Raw genomic sequence first — 20,298 nt, 5'->3', positions numbered from 1 at the left:
GATTCGGCAAAAGAACACAAGGAGTGGACAAAGGAAGACTGGGCAAGCGTTATTTGGAATGGTGAAAGCAAAATTTCCATTTTTGGAAGTGATGGAATCAATTATGTGAGAAGAAGGCCCGGTGAAGATCTTTTACCTGAGTGCACATTGGTTTAAAGCCAAAAAGATAAACGTTTTTAAGTGGCCTGGAAACAGTCCGGACCTGAATCCGATAGAAAACCTGTGATCTCGACTGAAAAAACTTGTGAGGAAAGAAAAACCTGGGAACAAGCAACAGTTAATAGAGGCCATATTCAAGTCCTGGTTTCACATGATCAGCACTGAAGATTTGGGCAATTTAGTGGACTCAATGCCTCGTAGGATTGCTGCAGTAATAAAAAAAAGTGGATATCCAACAAAATATTAATTTTTTTTTTTTTAAACCCTTTTTTTTGATGATATGTTTTCTAAGCTGTAAAACGTAAATATGCCATAATTTGCCACTTTGTCATTAAATTGTTATATTTTTATATTAAAATTGTGAATTTTAATCAAAATTTTTTTTTTTATCTAAACACATCAAAAAATAATAATCAATATAGAAAACCGCTTAAATTTGGTTATTTTCTTTTAAAAAACACACAAAAGTGAAGTTTTCATATATTTTGAAGGGGTGTCCATTCCTATGACCACTAGTGTAATTACACAGAGCTTATTATTACGCTTGTATATGCGATATTTATCATATTGATTTACAAAATTTTATCACTTTTTAATTCATTATTAAAAATATTCTATTGTTTTAATATGATAAATTAATTAAAATACTAGAATATTTTTAATACTATAGCAACATTATTTTTTATTAAAGCGTTATGCTGAATGAGAATTTAACCGAAGCAAAATTTTGCGCAAATAAACAAAAGTTCCATACAAAATTACCGTTAGCCGAACATGAAATTTTAAAATTGGTCGCAGTTTTCTTAAGCACTCCTTATAATTAAATTTTGTTACTTAAATTTTCATAGTTTTTTGTAGATTCGTTTTTTATGAGATTTTCACCATTGTAATACTAATTTAAAGCTCTTTCCAATGATTTATAATAATCAAATATATAGTTTAAAATTTATAGGGACGTACCTAAATAATATCATTTGTCTAAAAGATCAGTTCAAACAGTTTACGAGAAAGATATTCTTAGAAAACTTTCTTAAAGATGACATAAGGAACTAATTTGAAAATCACGTGAAACACCAAATCATAAGAAAATGCCAGAGAAACTGCATTAGGCTAACTAATGGAAACCTAAATATATTTATTATATGATAAACAAAAATAACAAATTAAATAGTTTTGTATTCAGAACTATATTTAAATACTAAAAAAGAATCTTTTGTACGTCCGTTTTTTTTATTGTTTAGGTTTGAAATATAAACTACCTATCAATGCATTCACTGGCTTCACGAATTAAAACGTCTAGCTCATCAGCACGACGCAGGGCGTGTTTTATACAACTGCGAACCGAGTCTTCGTTTACACTGCAACCACCTATAGTAAAGAAAGAAATTTATATTGAGAAAAATATAAATTTCTGAAGAAAAATAATCCTAATATTAGGGATATTATTCTAAATACAAACATACAAAAGTTCACGTAAGAGGAGTGGATGTACTAAATGAAGACTTCAGGCAAAACTTACACGAAGGATGTGATATTCTAACACAACACGATGAAATTAATCTAAACGGACATGAGTGGTATTGGAAACTGGAAAAAACGTCACCACCAATGATTTTTCATCGCTTTTTTTACTTTGTAACATGAGAATATATTCATACGAAGAAAGTTTTTTTAAAAAATGAAATTAGCAGTATTTGTCGATTAAATGATATTTTCTCAAAACTTAACAGAAACTACAGGATTCAGGATGAAGTGACCATGAAGTATTGATGAGTTTTCTTGTCACACTTAAACAAATACCAGACTCCATTTTATTTAAATTATTTTAAGAGCAATCTCGACGACAGTTTATAATGTTCTTTAATGATAAATTAAATAATAAAAGCTTGGCATTTTTACAATAAAAAAAAAAAGTACAGGACGATCTCATGTGTCAAGCAAGAGAGAAAACAGGATCGTTTTTTTAATCTGTTCGCAATTAATTTACAGCTGTAATTTTGCAGTAGTATTTTTTTCACAGTAAAATCCGATAAATCGACAAAACGTCATCAAGTGATTAAAATTCTTTTTTAAAGTGGATTTTATTTGGCAAACCTTGGAACCGTACCATTTTTTTTTAAAAAAGAAAATAAACAGATGTTAAAAGAAAATTAACAAGAGAATTAGGTAAAGAAGAAAATGAAAAAAAAAAATTGGGTAAAAAAAAAAAAAAAAAACCCAAAAAAAGCACAGCAACAAAATGCCACACATTCTTAATAAGAATTCTTAATAAGAATGATAAGAATGGATAATAATATCTTAATATCGAATGTTAATATCGAATGTTAATATCGAATGTTAATATCGAATGTTAATATCGAATGTTAAGAATGTTGTATCGAATGTTAATTCTTAATAAGAATTGCTTGCGTGTCGGTGAATTTAAAAAAAAATAAATAAAATTTACATAACACCTGGTTTATACATAGATAAGATATTTTGTCCATCACCAATTATCACAGTCATTGAAGAAGTGGATAATTGTTCTTCCTCGTAAGTTGGATCCACCAACAACTCACTAAAATGTTAAAATACAACTGTTAGCAAAAGTTAAGTCTTTTTGAAATCATTATTTTGAAACAAATAATGAAATCTCAAATTAAGTTATTTTCGGTCTAAGAATACTTTTTCTTTTTATAAACTTTTAAAATAAACTTTACATGCCAGGTTAAATATTTCGTGTATTTGTTCAATGTTAAACTTCATTATGCGTTAATTCTAACAACATGCAGAGATAGCAGCCCAGAGTAGTCGCTAACTTAGATACATTTGATCCAAGCGTTTAAAAAAAGCAAACTTTACTCAGAAATTTAAATACGCTATGCATTAATGAAAATCTCACTTGTTAATTACTTCAACTGTTGTAGAGCTCAGTCTCGAAGAAAGACCTAAAGTGAATTTTTCAGTGTTTGATGCTTCTGCAAAACCTGACTCTTCGTTGATTTTCACGACTGGCAATTTTGCTAAGAAAAAAATTAAAATATTCTATAGAAGTAGGATTTTATATAAACAGATTGTGTTTGAAATGAATTAATTTTTATTCATTCATTTCAAACGCAATCTGTATTTGAAATACAGAGGAAATAAAGATGAAAAATATTAAAAATACGTTTTGCATCACTATAAGCATTCAAAATTTACAAATACTTACCAGCCACGAATCGAAGTACCGACTTGATTTTAAAGGTAGAGAAAAATAATTATCACTCGTTAGTTCCATATTTTAATCCAACTAAGTAATTAAAACGCTATTATTTTATTTTTTAAATATGGCTTTTTTTATCAAAAAAGGGAGGAGTTTTGGTGCATAGAGCTCATAGTTAAATATAATTAAATAAAAAAAATGGCTTTATCATATATGTTTAAAATCTTTTTGTATTTTACTTTTTAGGTGCTTATAAGCTTCTTTTTATCTAAGAAATGACAATACTTTATGGTTACTTACTGTTAAGAAGGGCAATATACAATGATGCAAAAATGGCATCAATTAAATTGCCATCATGACTGATGCATATCATATCAGCGTAGATAACCCAACAAAGCTGAAAAACCAAATGAATTGTTAAATATCATCAAACATGTATAACAAAAAATACTCCTTCTCTCTCTCTCTCTCTCTCTCTCTCTCTCTCTCTCTCTCTCTCTCTCTCTCTCTCTCTCTCTCTCTCTCTCTCTCTCTCTCTCTCTCTCTCTCTCTCTCTCTCTCTCTCTCTCTCTCTCTCTCTCTCTCTCTTTTCAGAAAATCAAAGACAGTTTATTAATTAGTTTTTTTTTAAATAATTGACATGCAACTTATCAAAATGTGAAATAAATTTTACATTTGTTTGTAAAACAGTACAAAATCTTATCAAATTAATATTTTCATAGATTTCAAAAAAATAAATAAATAAAATAAAAAAAAACAACCTTTTTTTCTTTGATACAAAGTTTCTTTAGGTTAACAAGGTTGCAACTAAAAATTAAAACCTTCAAAAATGTAAAAAGAATTAAAAAAAATAAACAAAACATTTTCGTAGTGAAAAAAACATGGCATATTAGATTTGGAATTAGATAAATTAATTAGAACTACTTTTCAACAGTTTCTGCAACAAGTTGGGTCATAACTTGTGCCTGATCACTAGGTGGACCTGGTCGAAACTCATGGGAACAGAGAGCTGGTAAGTCAACATTTGGAACTGAAAAAAAAAAAAAAAACATTTATAATTATCTAAACATTAATTAAAATAAAGCAAGAGAAATTTCAAAAAACAATTTTTTAAAATAAAGCAAGAGAAATTTATACCAAAATATCCTTCATCCTTCTTTTCCAGAGATGGTTCTGCTAACTCCTATAAGAAATATACATTTTTTGAACAACTACTTTAAAAATCATTAAGTTTTTGAAATAATCACTTTTTTTAACAAAGTTTACCCACCCACCTCCCAAACAAAGAGAAAAAAATCAAATGGAAGAAAAGAAAATACTTACAGCTTTTATGCCACATACCACAACTGTATTTCCTATTCTTACCAGACTTGAACCATTGGCTGTTTTGATAGAGTCTTTTATAAAAAATAAGTTGTATTTCAAAAATTATTACATTGCCAAGAAATATACCAACTGTGGACAGTGTGGTACACTGGAAACGATTTAGCAATGGAGCAGTTTATAACAATTTTTATAACCCCAGATAAAAAATACTTGTTCTGAAATTCTTTCATGAAAAAGAAATCAATAAAAGCTTTACATCTATAGAGAGTAAGCAAACCTACTAATATTAACAATGGTTTTTCTGTATTCATCTAATGCACGCCCATCAGGTCGAACATTTTCTTTCTAAAGAGAATTTAATAAACTAAATATATAAAAACAAGATTAAAGAATAGAAAATGTTATAAACAGAAAGAAAGAAAATTTTTTAGAACAGAAAACAAACTTAAATGAAGCAACAAAAACCACTGAAATGAAATTTAAAATAATTTACAAGGAATTCTTTGTAGTACTCTAATGGCCGTGCAGTTCTGAAAAAATTGTAAAAATCTTGAGGTATTTAAAAAGAAAAATATTTATAGCAGAAATATAAAAAATTAATAAGAAAAACCTCACTTAAAATCTTGTGCCATTTTAAGGTTTATTTATAGCACTAAACAAAAACTAATAAAATTAAGCAAAAAATAATAAAAAAAAAAAACATGTAAAAGTTTTGTAAGCAAACAATAAAATTTCATAATTTTTATTGTAATAAATGAAAAAACTAAATTTTAAATGACATTAAATATTCCATACAAATAAATATGAAATAAACAATATTTAAAAAAGGGTAAACAACAATGTTGCAAACAGCAAAACTCTTACTTTAAATAAAATTTACAACACTTGTGTTTAAATTTTAATATTTTATAATAAAACTATAAACAATAGACAAAATATATTTTATCTATATAACCTAAAACTATGGTACAATGTTTCTGCAACTTTTATCACAGCTAAAAACATTTTGCTACACAGAGTTTCTGCAAACTTTTTAAACAGTTGAAAATTTTCTCATTTAGAACTACTAAAAGTAACTCCCAGTTTTTGTATCGATGGTTAATCTTGTCACTGTGTCAGAGATCTGTGGTTGGCTCTCATTTTCTCTTTTTTTTGTTGTTGTATGTATATACCTAGTATTTAAAATGTATAGTGTTTTATAACAACACTTACACCCTTTAAAAAATATACATGTTTAAAAAATTTACAGTCATTAATAATACAAATTTAGTTTGAGGATGGTTTGTTTAGCGTTGGCTTTTTTTTTCCATTTCCAGGGACTGTAGTTTGTTGTGCTGATGCACGCCTTTTTTGAAGTACAGGACGAGGTTGTTGATTTTGTGCTTGAGCTGTAAAATTAACAATAGGTTGATACTGATGCTGTTGAATGCCTTGCTGCTGAACCTGTATAAGGTTGACCTGAGATGTGAGTGCTGGACGACATGTTGGAGTTGTTCCTCTAGTACTTGAAGAAGCTACATTACCTAATTGAAAAATTTAATTCAAAATTTTCATGAACTACTTTTTTTCATGGTAAGAAAAATACTTAGTATTAAAGTATATATCATTTTGTCAATTTTTTATTTAAAACACTAAAACAAACTAAAAAAGCATTAAACAACCTTGCTTTTGTATTTGAGACACAAGTTGTAACTGTTGCTGACCAGAAGATGATGTCGTAATTAGTTGCACTTGGCCTTGGTGTGTGCCTTGATTTTGAAGCAATATAGTTTGTCCTTGCAACCCACTGGTATTGGGCTGACCTTGGATAAAAACTGCTTGTCCTTGTAGGGCCTGACCTTGTAATAAGGTTCCAGTATTAGAACCATGTTGACCTATTAACATAAATAAATACCATTTGTACTTAACTAACTAAACTTATACTTTACCATTTAAAATTTACAGAAATTTATAGCAATTTATCATTTTACTCTAAGATTGATATCATATATATGATATATATGATATATATATACATATATATAAACTATTTCAAATATATACTCTTTGATGTAATTTTGTCAAAAATTATGTTATACCCAATGATATATTAAAAATAACTAGATGTCTAACTTCCGCGTATTTTTTGAAGCAAAAATCGGCCATTATGGAGGGCAAATTTAACAAATCATAAGCTTCGTATTTGTTTTGTTTTGATAAATAGCGTAAAGATTTTGCCCCCCATAATGACCGATTTTTGCTTCACTTTTTCTTATGCCGATTTACGGCAGTTAGACATCTAGTTATTCTTAATATATCATTGGTTATACCATAACAGAAACTTTCTCTTAAGTTTTCAAAGTCTTTAACATATTAAAAAAAATATTTACAGTAAGAAATATAAAACTTAACAAAATCAGAGATTCCTAAAAAAGTATATATTTACTTGATTGCCCTTGTATCATGACAGTTTGTCCTTGATGTTGTCCGCCAATGAGTGATTGATTTGGTTGGACAAAAATGGAATTACCTTGTATTATGGCTGCCTGAGCTCCTTGCAAGCCAGGAATCAATGCAGTTTGGTTTGGAATGAATGTGGCTTGACCTTGAAGCATTCCTGGTGATCCCTGAACCATTACTTGTTTACCATGCATCATAACAGAAGCCATGTTAGAGCCTTGCAACTTTTGTTGACCAACTCTTGTCATTTGTGAAAAAGGAACCAGATTTCCAGGAACCTAAATAATTAACTAGATAAATATCATTTGTTTAAAATACAACATTACACTAGGAAGCAACTATGAGCATAAGATTAAAAATGATGACTAAAAATGAAGAAAATTATGTCTTTTTTAAATTGATAACAATATTGGCATCATTGAAAAACGAATCTATTTAAATGTGCAATACTTTTTTTTCTGTATATTAGAAAGTAATTTTGTTTCACTTTTAAATAATTCTTTAATATAATTTAAAAATAATTCCAAATATAAAGCCAAAATAAAAGCCAAATGTAAAATGGTGATTGTTGATAATGGTAAACAACTTCCTCACAGAGCTACACTCACAGAGCTACACTTCATTTGACATTAAAATTTCCACGGAAAAAAAAATATTATGCAGCCCTCTGGAATATTGTCTTATCAGGAAGTAATACAAAAAAAAAAAAAAAAAAAAAAAGAGAAAAAAGAAAACAATATGTCAACAAGATTAGACTAACTATATCATCACTAACAATGGTTAAAAAATTGCTATCCATGATGAACTTGATTGGTATCCATGGTGTAACAATATGCAAAATTGTTCACATTATAACACTATGCCACAATTTATTGACAAAAACATTTTACTTGATTCCTATTATCTTATTTTTTAAATGATTTAAACTCAAGATGATTTTTTTTTCCATATACTATTCCATGGCAGTACGGTATGCAACCACCTAGTAATGTTTTTTTTTTTTAACACAAAAGATTTTCATTTGAAAAGATCTACAACTACAAAATTACTTATGAGCACATTAAATACACAATAACAAAAAAAACCTGCAACATTATCTGCCCTGTAGCTCCAGCTGGTCGAATAGATTGTGCTGCTTTTGTTATGAACTGTGCACCCATGTTACCTTGTACAATATTTACACTATTTCCCTGCACAGCGATGGGTACTGCTGTGAGCTGAGCATGAGATGAGCTCATTGTTGCTCCAGATACTATTGGCTACAACAAAAGTTTAAAAACTTTTTATCAGTATGATAATTCTTTTAGAAATTTTAAAATGATTTTTGTTTCCCATCTTTTAATGAAATCTATATTAGTAAAAATCTTTTTTTGTTAGTTTGAATATTTTTTTACTTTTTGAAAGATATCTAAATAAAAAGAGATTTTATAACAAATTCATTGTGTAGAATAAGTTATTAACCTGGATATAGGTTGTAGTCAGTAAGGAACTCCCATCATTTCCAGATATTTGATTTCCACATACTTTCGCAGGAGATTGAATTGGTTTAGAATTAGTAGCTTGCTGTAAATTTCCTGAGGCATTAACAAAGTATGGGTTTCCTGGACAATAAAAATTAAGTTAAAAGTAGTAGGATCTGCTGTTCAGCTATATAGATGTGCTATTCAGCTATATAGATGTGCTGTATAAAAAGGTATAAATCATTTCATAAAAACTTTTAAAAAAAAAGCTTTGTAAACCCCAGAAAGTTTAACTTTTAAAGATATTAAAACACACAACAGAAACAAACTCAAAGGACAATCATTTTTGGAACCTCATAATATTAAACTGACTCCTGCATCTATAACAACAGTTATTGCAACTATAAAATTAAAAAAACGCTTTTTTCATAAAAAAACATTAAACAAGCATGCAAATATATAAACGATAATAACTGATTATACAAAATATTTTATTGAATGTCTTTTTCCATTTATGATATAGCAAAGTCAATTGAAAAATGATAAAGTAAGTTTCAGTTAAAATTGCACAAATCTCTCATAGTTAGTTGTTGCAGAAGGGATGAGCACAAATGTCAAAATAATTTCAGAAAAATTCAATCATAAATTTTCCGTTTATAAGCAGATTCTAATAAACCTATTTCTAATAATTTCTCAAGTCTTGATGTCAATAATTCCTAAGTGACCAATATTGTAGAGGGGAAAGAAAGGAAGGAAAAGAAGGTTTGATGAGCGAAAATTTCAACCAATTAACTTCTGAGCCAAAACCTCTTTTGTTGAGAGAGTAAAACAAAAAAAACTTAATAATCAATTAGTTAGTTCTATAATATTGTTGTATATAAAACACTTTTTACAAACTATTTGATGAACAGCTCTTCTATAAAAGATTATGGAACTATACAGTATACCTATTTCCTTATTGCTGAGCATTGTATGATCATTGATTGACTATGAGTAATTTCTTTGACCAAATATGAGTTTAATGAAGTGCAGAGAATATTTATATTAGAGACCACCACAAAATATATTTCAAGGGTACCTGGTATAAATGCTTTTGCCATAATAACCAACTTTCTTTAAGTTTTTCTCAAGCAATTTTGATTTCCTCATTATGGATCTACAAGATGTTTACCTTTCCTGCCAGGTTATTTACTGAATCGAAGAAATCTTAAATATTTCAAAAAACATCCTGACCCCTCAGTGTACTTTACCAAATGCTGTGCTGTGCTGTGCTGCACTTCAGTACAAATGTCACTCACTGGTTATACAGTCTGATTTACAATGCCTTTTATGGTAGATTGCCTTTAGCACTTTACAGCAGGAGAGGAATGTTCTTGTGATTAATGGAAAAGCAGGCATCTTGATCAGAATTTGAAGAGGATATTGGTCATCTTTTCTTTCTGTATTTCTTCTGGAATCGCATCACTCTTTCATTTTTTTGACCTGAGACTAGTTTCATTCTACAACCATCAAAGATAAGTTTCTGCTTTTTAGCAGGAAGGACAATCATCATCTTAGTCATAAACTGTTTTTTTTTCTGAGAATCAAATGGCAGACTTTATCTTCTTTTTTTACCACTTTTACCAATGACTGTAAATGAATATAATAAACTAATTTCTGGATCTCCATTAGTAGACAAGTTAACTGTTTGATTAGCCTTGAGTTTGCTGGGATACATCTATCTATGCATTTGTTCTTTTTAAATTCTAATTTTTTATATCTTTTTGCATAGCATCATTCTTTACCACCCTATGTTTTCTTCACCTTTTTCCCTCAATCTTAATAAATTTTACTATCTTTTATCTATTTATGCAACAGTTAAGTTTTACTAAGTTGTTACTATTGTATGTTAAACCAGTTTAAGATATTTTTGATATTTTTTTAAGCCAGTAAATATTTAAATTTAATGAAAATAGAATCTTATGAAAAAATATAATGTTTAACAACTAGTAATTAATTTTACCATACAATGCACTTTAAGCTAAATATAATCATGTTTAACAACTAGTAACTAATTTTACCATACAATGCACTTTAAGCTAAATATAATCATGTTTAACAACTAGTAACTAATCTTACCATACAATACACTTTAAGCTAAATATAATATAAACATAATAAAAACTTGTGCCAACAGAAAATGAATGAATTATTATGATGAATGAATTATTATGTACTGAAAGTAGCAAATTGTGTATTAACTAAATCATGCACCAACTTATAATTTTGTTTCATTACACATTCTAACTAAAGTTTAAATGTTATTGTAATAATTACATTTTTTTTTTATAGTCCTGTTCCAATATGGGAATAATGGCCTGTAACCATGTCCCTTCTGTAAAAGCTCTTTTATTAAATCTCCTAAACTTCAATTGAAAAACTTGACCAAATGTAATAGATATACATATAACTTTATTTTTTATGTTAATTACATTACTTTTGTATTAATTATATCATTTACAACTATAATTATTATATAACTTGACCCAATTTAATAGATAAAATGCCCTAAAAATAGAGAGTACATAGGGTTGAAATTTGCTTCTATCTTATTGGTAAGGATAACCTGGTATCAACTACAAGCACCTGATCTGTTGCAGAGGGGCCATATATTGTGATCACTTTGTGGACTCATTTTCACAAATATTCAAGTGAACACATTTTATGCATCAATGGGTGCTTCACAGTGGGGATAACATAGGTTTTAAAGAATCGGATTGATATAATATATACATATATAAGATATATGATTTTGAAAAAGTATTAGTAATAAATACAAACCACCAATAGAAAAAGTGGTATTCCCAGAAACAAGAGATTGTGCAAGTGAACTTGAGAGTGACATAACAACATTTGATGGAAGATTCAGCTGCTGCTGAAGACCAGGTACAGAACTTGCAAGAATGTAAGTGTTTCCTTGTGAGAAAACTGCATTTTGTGTTTGTGAGAAAGTTCTACTTAAATTTAATGTCAATGTAGATTCTGAGGATTTTGGCAAAGCAATATTTGGAGTTGTAGCAACAGAGGTTGGTTGCGGCCCTAAAATTATTTTTTGTTGTTGATTTCCTTGATTTGCGACAAAAGTAGATATTTTGACTGACTTGCGACCTTCTTCAGTGTAGAGTTCTTGAAACTGCTGTAAGTACCTTTGTGCAGTTTGACGATTACCAAGGGAAAACCTAAATAATGTCACATTGCTATAGAAATAATTTACCCTCCCATTATTGATTAATACAAAAATGCCATTAACCAAACTTTTTTTTTTACTTTTTACTTGACTTTAATAATTAAAAAAATTTTTTTTTTGCTTATTTTGAAAAAAGTTGCATTTTTTTATTTTTAACATTTATATGTTGGTTAAGGTGTCATACTTTTTTATTCTCCCTGAATAAAAGTATTCTAAAAACATGATACTCTGTAAAAGTTTACTAAAACAAACTTTAATGACAATATCTGAAAGGTTTTAGCTATAGGAATTTAAAAAATAGCAAACTTATTTAATTTACAGCTGCAGACCTGACAAAAAAAATGGGGGGAGGGGGAAGGGGAAGAGGGAAAGGAGGTTTTAGCTTTTAACTTTTTTGAAAAAACTTTCTTTCATTATTATTTTTATCAACAAATAAAAAAAGTTCTAAAGTTAGAGTGAATATATTTAGCAATTTCTTAAGCTGAAACTTTAGCTACCTGAATTTCAAAATAAATGGATTTCTAGATAAAAAGTTTCTCCTCTTAACATAAACTGCATGACAATCAACCAAATTCATTTTGTTTGAAAAATCTTACAAGATTGATATGAAAAGTCATTACTCTTCTCATGCATGTAAAACTTTTTTTGGGACCTTTAATCAGTGTATCCCTCTTCCGTCAGAGGCTATAAAACTGGTTCTGCATAAAACATGTACCCATCTGCTCAGATGGTTTCTGTTTCTTGTAGAAATAGAAAACTTCTGAGCTGATCTCTTAATCTAGGTAACTCTAATATTTCAAAAGGAACTTTAACATTTCAAAAGCTTTGATCTGTTTTTCCTTCTTGTTCTGGAAATCATTGCCATATATAAATATTAATTTTTATAATTTCTGATACATAGACAAAATATTTGTTTATTTAGCAATTTAATAAACAACTCTTTAAACATATTTCCCAGTAGCTAAAACCTAATGCATTTTAATTTTTCTTTCAGTTTTCAGTTTCAAAATGAATGAACTTACTTTATACATGCAAGATTAATATCGTTTAAAAATGTCTCAGTATGACACACCTTAAAAATGTTGGTGGTTAACATTTAAATAGAACAAAGTACTTATAATTATATTAACTGCTGTACCTACAAGACCTGCCGTCTTTATGAGTTTCGTCCTTAGTGCTCAAATAATCTTCCTCCAAATATAAATCTCCAATATATTCACCAGTTGATCCTCGCCGTTGTATTGTTACTCTGCAAAAATAAGATCGATTGTTTGTTTTTTCTCCTTCAAGAATAATTTCTTGAATTTTCTCAGGGGTATAATCCGTGGTGTATTTAGGTTGCTCATGAACCTTTGCATAACTGTTTACCTTAAAAAGTAAAATATAAGAACACAGTATATAGCTAAAACCTGTGTTCTTTAAAGGAGAATTTTGGCTTCTTCAAAAAACTCAATTGTAAACTCTTACATCAAACTTTGATGGTACTGTTAATGTTACAGGTCGCTGCTTCCACATATCAATATGCTGTGTTGCACGGTTGGCTTTAATCGAACGTTTATCACGGTGAGAATTGATAAAATCATGTAACCGCAAACAAGCTGGGGATTGAGTATTTGAACATAGTAGTGCTCGATTAAGATAAGGCTGAGAATAACTTCTCATTGACCTAATTTATAAAATAAACATTAATTTACCAATACTGATACTGGTAACCATGCCAACAACATCTAGTATGCTCTACATTCAGAGTAAAAACTGATACATTTTAATTTGATTTAATTAAATTTAATTGTTGTGAGTTTGGAAGAGATAATTTTTTTTTATCAGAACATAGTATAATGTTAACAACTAACTAATTTATAATATGTTATGATGTTGTTTTCATTTGTCATTGTCAAACAATCAAACTTCTTTACTTTGCAAGCTCATTTGACTTAAAATCAGTTGAACAACACCCTCATTTTAATTGATTTACTTGTAATAAATAAATTTAAAAAAAAAAAAAAAAAAAAAACTTTAAAAAAGTGTAAAGCTTGCTGCATTGGTTAATAGGAAAAAAGAATGACATTTATCTTAAACTAAAAAAAAAAAAGATTATGGTGCCATCAACTATAAAGAAATTTATAAATGGCTAGGTTTGAGACAGTATTTCTTTAAATCTAAGAAAATCTCAAACTAGTTTTAGAGCATTAAGTTTTAGAACATTTAAAACTGCTAAAAATAGCATTTTCTCTGAATTACATGGTTAGCAACCCCTTCAGATTATAAAGATCTATAAGACACTTCTGGTTCATACATCTTTTTTGTCAAATAAAAGACTATTTATTAGGCACATCCTACTGCTTTAAACAGCCCTACCTTCTGATAAGCTGGTATTGTTCAGAAACTAACAACAGCTCCTGAACAATGCCAGCCTATCAGAGAAGAATCAGATCACTCTAGTTGAATTATGTGAGCAATTATCCTCTCAAATTTTTAAAAGTGATAATAATTTGAACTTGGGATTGACCAAAAGGAATTCCTGCCAGCACATATCCTTATTAGGTTATTTGAATTTTTTCCTTGGTTACATTTCCATTCAAACCTCTTCCATTTTAGGTTTTATCAAGAACTAATTAATCGAAATAAAAAAAAAAGGTTACCATTTAAAATTGAGATGGAGAAACCTTTGCAAAGCCAATTTTTCTGCCATAACAAACACAAACCTTTTTTCTATTTTCATTATAAACTATATTTAAAACTTTAATGTACATTTATTCATTATAAACTATAATATATTCTGGAAATTACACATATCATACTAAATTCTAAATATATTTGAATGATTTATCTACAGCTAGAAAATAAAGATCTAAAAACTATTAAGACATTTTGTCTAACCATCAGCATTTGGTTTTTTGGATTTTTACTAGTAATAACAAACAAAGTACCATATACTATGTAAGATTTTTAAGATGAAATTTTCTGAAGGTTGTTAAAATAGAACTCTTTATGTGTTTAAAGCAGCAAAATATTTGGTGCAACAAGATTACATTCATACATAAATTTGTTATCTAAAATTTGTTATAGAGATTAGTTTAATGGATTTAATCTAATAACAATTCTGTGTGATGTCTTGAAGGGTTGAAACAAAACGATGTAGGGTAATGTAAGGTATTGCAATTATTTGTGGATCTTATGATTTTGTATGTCTAAATATATAACTAATATAAATTTATTTCAAATGACAGACAGAAGAATTCAAGAACTTTTGCCCAGAAAAACCATTAAAAAACACAGCTCAAGGCAAATTTAGTGACAAAATGTTTTTTAAAATAAGGAAACACAGCAAAATGCTTCAGGTGATGTTACAAGGTGCTGCTATCTGTTGTGGACTAATATAATATAATATACATATGCGTAAAATATATATGGCATGCATATACTATAATAGATTTTTGAATTATCAAATAAATGATATCATTAAAACTGAAGTATAATAAGTTAAACTTATGGGTAAGAAGCTCATACAGATCATTTTAGATTAATAAAATTGTTAAGAAAAACATTGAGTGAAAAGGACAAAAACCAACAAAATTACAAAAAAAAAATCTGAACAAAAAACATGAATATTCAATTAAACAAAATAATGTACATTTGTTCAATTCTTAAAAAATGAATTTATAATCTTAATAGTTAATCTTTAAGTACAGAAAATCTTCACTTTTTGTAATTATAGGGAGATTTTCAATTTTATTTTACTTTTTTTAATAGCCAGGTTCTACAGACATGTAAAAATTCTGTATAAACTGGCCTGTGTTTACAGAATTCTGCAAATTTTATAGCAATAATTTTTCAAAGGCTGTATTTACATGCCTGTAAATTACAGCTTGGAAATCATGCCTTTATTTAAAAATTCTGGTAAAGGTTATAAGATTGACAAAAACATAAATATCTGAATTAGTCTTCAGAGGTCTCTTAGGAAACTCAAGATCTATCCCACAAAAAGAATCAAAAAGCTTTTTCTTTAACACCTTTTTAGTCCTTTATTGTTCCACTTGTTGGAGTGATACTGTATTTTGTTTGCAGTTGTCAGAACATTAGGTGATGGATCCAAAGAAATCTGAGGCTGCAATGCTAACACCAATTGTGACTCTAGATATTGTTTATCTTCTAGATTCCATTTTAAGGAGTCAGACATGATTGAATTAACATCTCTTATAATTGTCTAAACAAATAAGTATTAAAAAAAAAACAAGAAAAACTCAAGTTGTAAGCAAAATGATTTCAGGGTGCATTTGATGAAAACTGGCACTGGGATTGTGTAATTTACTTATCTTAGGTTCAATATCATAAATATTTTCAACTTTTTTTACTTTCTAGGTGCTATGATTTTCAACATTAATGCAATTAAAATTTAAAAATTTTTATCCTCAAAAAAAAATCTTATAAGATCACCCAAGTTATTTTTAACATAACTTGAAAAGTTTAAAAATTGAATCTTCTAAATAATAAAAAGGTATAAGCTGGGTGTGCACACTTGTGTGATATTACAACAATTATTTTTCTGACTTAAAACATTATTCAAGGTGATTCTTGTGCAGCTGTACAAATTTCTACTAAACAAATATCATTTATAAAAAAAAAAAACCTGACTGGTAGGCTTCAGTAATATATATGATTTATCGCAAATTTTTAGCACACTTCTACGGAAATCTCGCAATTCCACTATTACACAACCATCATGATATATCCCAACCTAGAACAAGATAATGCTATCTTGATAAGTTGAGCTGTTATAAAAATAATTTCTATCGCCAAGAAAAAGCTTACTTGAGCACTGTCAAGAACATCAACCAAGAGGGGAGGGAGCTAAAGAGAAGACAAATTTGCAATTCATGTGAAGGGAAAACACCGTAAAATGATGATGTAAGCACCTAAAGGTCTTTATTTTTATTTTAAACTAATCTAATATTTCCTGAGAGTCATTAAGATTATCATACTAATGTTTTTATTTTACTTATTCAGATTTCTAACTCTTATTAAAAAAAAAAAAACATTTTTTAGTCAAAATCGTTGTTTATAGGACGACAATTTTAACTAAAAAATGTAATGTGTTTTTGACTCTAAGTAGATAAGAAATTAAAGATTTATAAGAATGCACATTTTAGTTTATCATACTCTTAGTAACAAAATATCACAGAACAGATTTTTTCATTTAAAAAAAAAACTTTAGTAAATTTTTTCTTTTAGGTAATAAATTTGTAATTAAAGTTAAAATTAGAATTAAAATAAGTATGAGTCTTTAATGGACATTTTCTTTCTTACATGAAAAAACCATTCTAATGGTTTGTGACACAGATACTTAAAAATTAACAGGTTGCAATAAAAAAACAAAATTATATCTCATAAATAATAAAAATGTTTTTGTTGAGAGTTTTGTACTAATAAGGGGGAGGTCTGTGTCATCTCAAAATGTTTAGAGTTAAAAACACACACTTAATTATGTAAACAAAACACACACTTAATTATATAAACAAAACACACACTTAATTATATAAACAAAACACACACTTAATTGTATAAACAAACCACACACTTAATTATATAAACAAAACACACACTTAATTGTATAAACAAACCACACACTTAATTGTATAAACAAAACACACACTTAATTGTATAAACAAACCACACACTTAATTATATAAACAAAACACACACTTAATTATATAAACAAAACACACACTTAATTGTATAAACAAACCACACACTTAATTATATAAACAAAACACACACTTAATTGTATAAACAAAACACACACTTAAATGTATAAACAGAAAACAAATCTTTTGATTGTATTAGAGATCATCAAAAAACTTTATTTCATATTATCGTACCTCTTGTAAATCCAAATATGTTAAAAACTCAAATTCCTGAAGTAAAAAAAATGCTTAAGTTATTTTAAGAAAAAAAAACTAACATGAGTTATGACATTTTTCAAAGAGTAACCTCATATGGTAAATGAACAGTTTCTATTTCTGTCCCATCTTTTTTCTTCAACATCAATGAATAACCATCATTTCCTGGATACAAGTTCACAATTAGCACACTCAAACCATCTTCTTTTACTATTCTCTCTAAGAGATAGGATTCTTTCAATGATTCCTAAATAATATTTAAAAAAAGAGAGAACTAAAATAAAATCTTCCAAGTTTTATTATTAAATAAATTCTTAAAAAAAAAATCTTGAGGAAAATAGTTATGTATAATTTAGTGTTCTAAAATGAGATAATGAGAGGCCTAATCAGACAGTAGAATAACTAGCTATGTATATAAACCCAATTAACCTTATTTTTATCTTGTTTTATGCTTTCTTCTTTGTAACATTCAAGCAATCGTTCAAGTAAAGATTTCCTGAAAAAATGTATATATAAAAAAATTAAATTGAAAATAAAACCTGACTTTAAACATTCCCATTTTTCACTAAATTGTTATATTATGCTCCCATTATATTGTTAGCTACAGTATTAATAGTGATTTTTTTAGCCATAATTGATTGTTGTATAGAAATATATTAATACTTCTTTTCTCAAAGGAACTAAACAAACAGCCTCTAAGTATATGATTCTTTTTGTAAATTAAAAAAAGAAAAAAAAAGAAGCCATGACTATTAAATAATAATATTAACTATATGAATAACTAAAATTAATTGATTCTAACAAATTTAATCTAATACAATAAGATTTCAAAACAAAAGACAACTTTATGAAAATGTTATTTTAAATTCATTCCTGTTAACTATATCAGTATATGAGTTTAAAGTCTGTACCTTGGCTCTACTTTTTCAAAGTCAGAAATATCTTTATCCAGCATTTGAAATGGATCCTTAAAAAGAAAATTTATTTAAGTTTTGATATGTTAAAATAAGAAAAAAATGACATTTGAAAAAACTCAAAATAATGGAAATTTTATGAAAAAATATACCATTCTGTTTTGAAACAGTACATTTGAGTGGCAATTAAAATGTAGTGGAGCACTAAACTTATATAAAAGATAAAGTTCTAAGCAATTTGTTTACAATCAAGAATTGCAACAAATTTTTTTATTAACATTTCTGACCATTGCCGCCTTTTTTTTTTATCATTTGAAATTAATTTTAAATTGTATAACCAGTTCACAATCTTGAAAGATGAAATATTCATCCAAAATGTTAACTAAGATAAAACAACTTTTAAGTTCAAACATGAGATATTAAACACTAAATATTAAAAGCAAGAAAAGGTTTAAAAATTTTGCAGTTATTTACAACTGCCAAGCAAAGATAAACATATTAAAAAAATAGAAAATACCATTTCGACATTTAAAAAAAGAATGTTAAAAATAATAAAAATGCATACATACATGCATACATACATACAGGGTGTCCCAGAAAAAGTGGTATGGTATTTTTAAAAGTTTTTTTAATACATACATATACATGCATGCATGCATGCATACATACATACATACATACATACATACATACATACATACATACATACATACATACATACATACATACATACATACATACATACATACATACATACATACATACATAAACTGTAGCATTCTCACCACATATACTCACCACACTATCCAATCCATCAACTGGAGACAGCATATCTATTTAAATATTAAAATTAATTATATTCATAATGTTAAATGAAACTTCAAAGAGTAAGTGTAAATAGCTAAATTTTTTAAAGTACATATTTTAATTGTTAACAATCCATTCACATTAGTATGCTTTTTAACTTGCCTCAATTATGGCCACGGTTTCAGCTTATTTAGGATCAATCAAAATGTTCACTGCCATGCAACTTTATTTAAAACTGTATAAGAAGTTGTTGTAAATGTTAAACAATGGAACAATTTTGTTAACCAATCACAGCTTCAGTTCTGTTTAAATTATTTTTATAGGAACACATATCTATAAGCATCCAAAACAAAACTTCATTTCAAAAACTGATAACTACAAATATATTGATACCAATTTATTAATCATTTTTTATACATTCTCACTTTAAAACGAAAAATAAATAAATAAGAAACACTGTCTTATTTACATGCTGCTTATTTATCAGTCAAATTATTTTAACTTTTTTTTAAAAACTTAATTGAACTTAGAGAAAAATTCAACTAAAATTCAGGTCAAGTAAAATCAGAGCATATAAAATAAAAAGCTTTCATTCACTGATTCCAAAATGAACTTATTTCAAGTAATTTTAAACTAGTCTTAGTCTGATGAGAAAAAATGCACGAAAAATAAAGTAAAAATCATTGAAGCCTAATTTTATTAATTCAAAAAAAGTACAAATTTTAATGTTGGCTATTAAAACAAATAGGGCAAAAAAAAAAAAAATTGATAGGTTTAAAACAATCAAAAAAAATTAAAATTAATAGTCTTAATTTAAACTAATTATAAAGAACCAAGCCCAAAAATGTAAAAACAAACTCCAAACTTTTAGCAAAGCTACTAA

General features: G+C 27.6%; 2 protein-coding genes across 4 annotated transcripts; both read right to left on the bottom strand.

Moving 5' to 3' along the window:
- Nucleotides 1-1,327: 1,327 nt before the first annotated feature.
- Nucleotides 1,328-5,826, bottom strand: LOC145186231 (exosome complex component RRP43-like). The gene is made up of 11 exons (XM_090078180.1): nt 5,285-5,826; nt 5,163-5,199; nt 4,951-5,014; nt 4,667-4,740; nt 4,481-4,526; nt 4,268-4,373; nt 4,105-4,150; nt 3,644-3,740; nt 3,041-3,161; nt 2,613-2,716; nt 1,328-1,527 (listed from the first exon to the last, which is right to left on the bottom strand). Exons 1-11 carry the CDS (start codon nt 5,299-5,301, stop codon nt 1,415-1,417), a joined length of 825 nt encoding a protein of 274 aa, XP_089934306.1. The 5' UTR covers nt 5,302-5,826; the 3' UTR covers nt 1,328-1,414.
- On the bottom strand, nt 5,809-19,750 carry LOC145194717 (uncharacterized). 3 transcript variants are annotated; one of them, XM_090078178.1, is made up of 17 exons: nt 19,578-19,750; nt 19,394-19,441; nt 18,606-18,661; nt 18,124-18,190; nt 17,786-17,941; nt 17,674-17,709; nt 16,607-16,645; nt 16,425-16,532; nt 15,808-16,001; nt 13,262-13,460; nt 12,933-13,162; nt 11,389-11,786; nt 8,570-8,709; nt 8,194-8,367; nt 7,095-7,386; nt 6,331-6,543; nt 5,809-6,192 (listed from the first exon to the last, which is right to left on the bottom strand). In XM_090078178.1, exons 3-17 carry the CDS (start codon nt 18,647-18,649, stop codon nt 5,936-5,938), a joined length of 2,547 nt encoding a protein of 848 aa, XP_089934304.1. In that variant the 5' UTR covers nt 18,650-18,661; nt 19,394-19,441; nt 19,578-19,750; the 3' UTR covers nt 5,809-5,935. The 3 variants fall into 3 exon arrangements, with proteins under 3 accessions (XP_089934304.1, XP_089934303.1, XP_089934305.1); XM_090078177.1 differs by having other exon boundaries at nt 19,407-19,441; XM_090078179.1 differs by lacking the exons at nt 16,607-16,645; nt 17,674-17,709; nt 17,786-17,941; ... (2 more) ...; nt 19,394-19,441; nt 19,578-19,750 and having other exon boundaries at nt 16,430-16,538.
- Between the last annotated feature and the right edge of the window lie 548 nt (nt 19,751-20,298).

Source organism: Hydra viridissima, unplaced genomic scaffold, assembly GCF_058129835.1.
Source record: "Hydra viridissima isolate aposymbiotic clone 2 unplaced genomic scaffold, HvirCarnegie_v1 scaffold_2, whole genome shotgun sequence".
In the NCBI taxonomy this organism is placed as follows: Eukaryota; Metazoa; Cnidaria; class Hydrozoa; order Anthoathecata; family Hydridae; genus Hydra; species Hydra viridissima.
This window is presented reverse-complemented; position numbering and strand designations above follow the sequence as displayed.

Excerpts from the sequence above, each read along its gene's own strand:
- LOC145186231 (XM_090078180.1), bottom strand. Across the intron at positions 5,015-5,162 it reads AGTACTACAAAGAATTCCTT|AAAGAAAATGTTCGACCTGA; the intron begins GTAAATTATTTT and ends AATTCTCTTTAG. Across the intron at positions 4,151-4,267 it reads GTTGCAGAAACTGTTGAAAA|TTGCAACCTTGTTAACCTAA; the intron begins GTAGTTCTAATT and ends TTTAATTTTTAG.
- LOC145194717 (XM_090078177.1), bottom strand. The coding sequence starts at position 19,439 with ATGCTGTCTCCAGTTGATGGATTGGATAGTGTG. Across the intron at positions 7,387-8,193 it reads CAGGGCAGATAATGTTGCAG|GTTCCTGGAAATCTGGTTCC; the intron begins GTTTTTTTTGTT and ends TTAATTATTTAG. Across the intron at positions 6,544-7,094 it reads CATGATACAAGGGCAATCAA|GTCAACATGGTTCTAATACT; the intron begins GTAAATATATAC and ends TTATGTTAATAG.